The 1,220-nt window shown below is 48.4% G+C and overlaps 1 protein-coding gene across 1 annotated transcript in view; it reads right to left on the bottom strand.

The window, feature by feature from the left end:
* Positions 1–1,220, bottom strand: part of rhpn1 (rhophilin, Rho GTPase binding protein 1) — a 28,973-nt gene that overhangs the window by 6,636 nt on the left and 21,117 nt on the right. The window contains exon 16 of the mRNA XM_016252605.1: positions 4–130. Within this exon, the coding sequence (XP_016108091.1) occupies positions 4–130 (127 nt within the window). The remainder of the gene's footprint in view (positions 1–3; positions 131–1,220) is intronic.

The raw sequence follows: 1,220 nt of genomic DNA, 5'->3' as shown, positions 1-1,220 counted from the left end.
CACCGCCGCTCCTCCAGCTCCAGTTCTTCAGAGACGAGGATCCGCGCTCGTATTCCCGGCCCGCTCTCCTCTGGCTGCCCAACTGACACTCCTTCTCACCGGCAGGTGAGAGATTCGTCCTCCTCTCAACCTAGGAAAACATGATTTACTGCTTCCTTTGTGTTTATGAGAGTTCATCAGAGTATGACCTTCTCATTAGAGTAGAAGTAGAGATGTTCAATTGTGTACTTGGAGAGGATGGCACTAGAGGTCTACACGGAGGACCCGGGACCCGACCCGGGATCCGTACGGGTTCGGGGCTATATTTTAACTGGTCAGCCGGGTCCGGTTCGGGTCCCAATCTATTACTTCGGGTTCCGGGTCTGTTTAACATTGTGTGTAATACCCGAGTCGATTGGACTCGGAGAACACCCGGCCGTTATCAGAGTCAGTCAGCGCTGTGCGTGTGTTGTCTCGAGATACAAAAAATGCAAAACTGCAAAGTCACATTTGTCATCCATCACCGTGACAGCAAGTAGACTTTTGAAACTGGAATAATGAGTGGATTACGCATTTCAATTGGCAAGAGAGGAATAAGACGGATGGAACTTTCTTGGCAAGGAGGATTGTGTGCATCACAGTCAGGTACAAGAGAGAAGGCTTCTTACATTAGGCAAGACAAAAAGTTAAATTTTCGCAACTTGTTTATCGATTTAGCAATTTGCTGTGGAATATGTGCCGATCGGGTCCAGTCGGGTCGGTGTCTTCCCGGCTGGGTTCGGGTCCATCTTTCAGGTCCGCGTCGGTTCCGGGTAGTACATTTTTGACATTTCTCGGTTCTGCACGGGCCCGGGTCCAACTTTCAAAATAATAGACGGGTCCAGGTCGGTTCAGTGTAGCACATTTATGGGTCTCTTTGGGTTCGGGTACAAATTTTTGGACCCGTGTAGACCTCTACACTGGACGCGACAAAGCGACCATTGAAAATCATTTTAAATTTGTGTCAATACGTCATGAATAGAATGCAGCAGCAGTTTTCTGTCGGGGATTTGTCATGCCGCGCCGCATCAAGTGTAGACCATAGATATGTATACAGGCTATATCTATGGTGTAGACAGCATCACTGTTTATAATGAGTTCCGTAGCTATTTTGTCGCGCCGCACCGCTCAGGTCCGATGTAGACACGGTGTAACATTGGTTTTGCTTCGTTTCACAGAACTAATCGTTGCCTGGGTTGCGT

Source organism: Sinocyclocheilus grahami, unplaced genomic scaffold, assembly GCF_001515645.1.
Source record: "Sinocyclocheilus grahami isolate Dianchi unplaced genomic scaffold, SAMN03320097.WGS_v1.1 scaffold1122.1, whole genome shotgun sequence".
NCBI lineage: Eukaryota > Metazoa > Chordata > Actinopteri > Cypriniformes > Cyprinidae > Sinocyclocheilus > Sinocyclocheilus grahami.
Note: the sequence above shows the minus strand (reverse complement) of the source record. Positions and strands in the feature narration are given on the sequence as shown.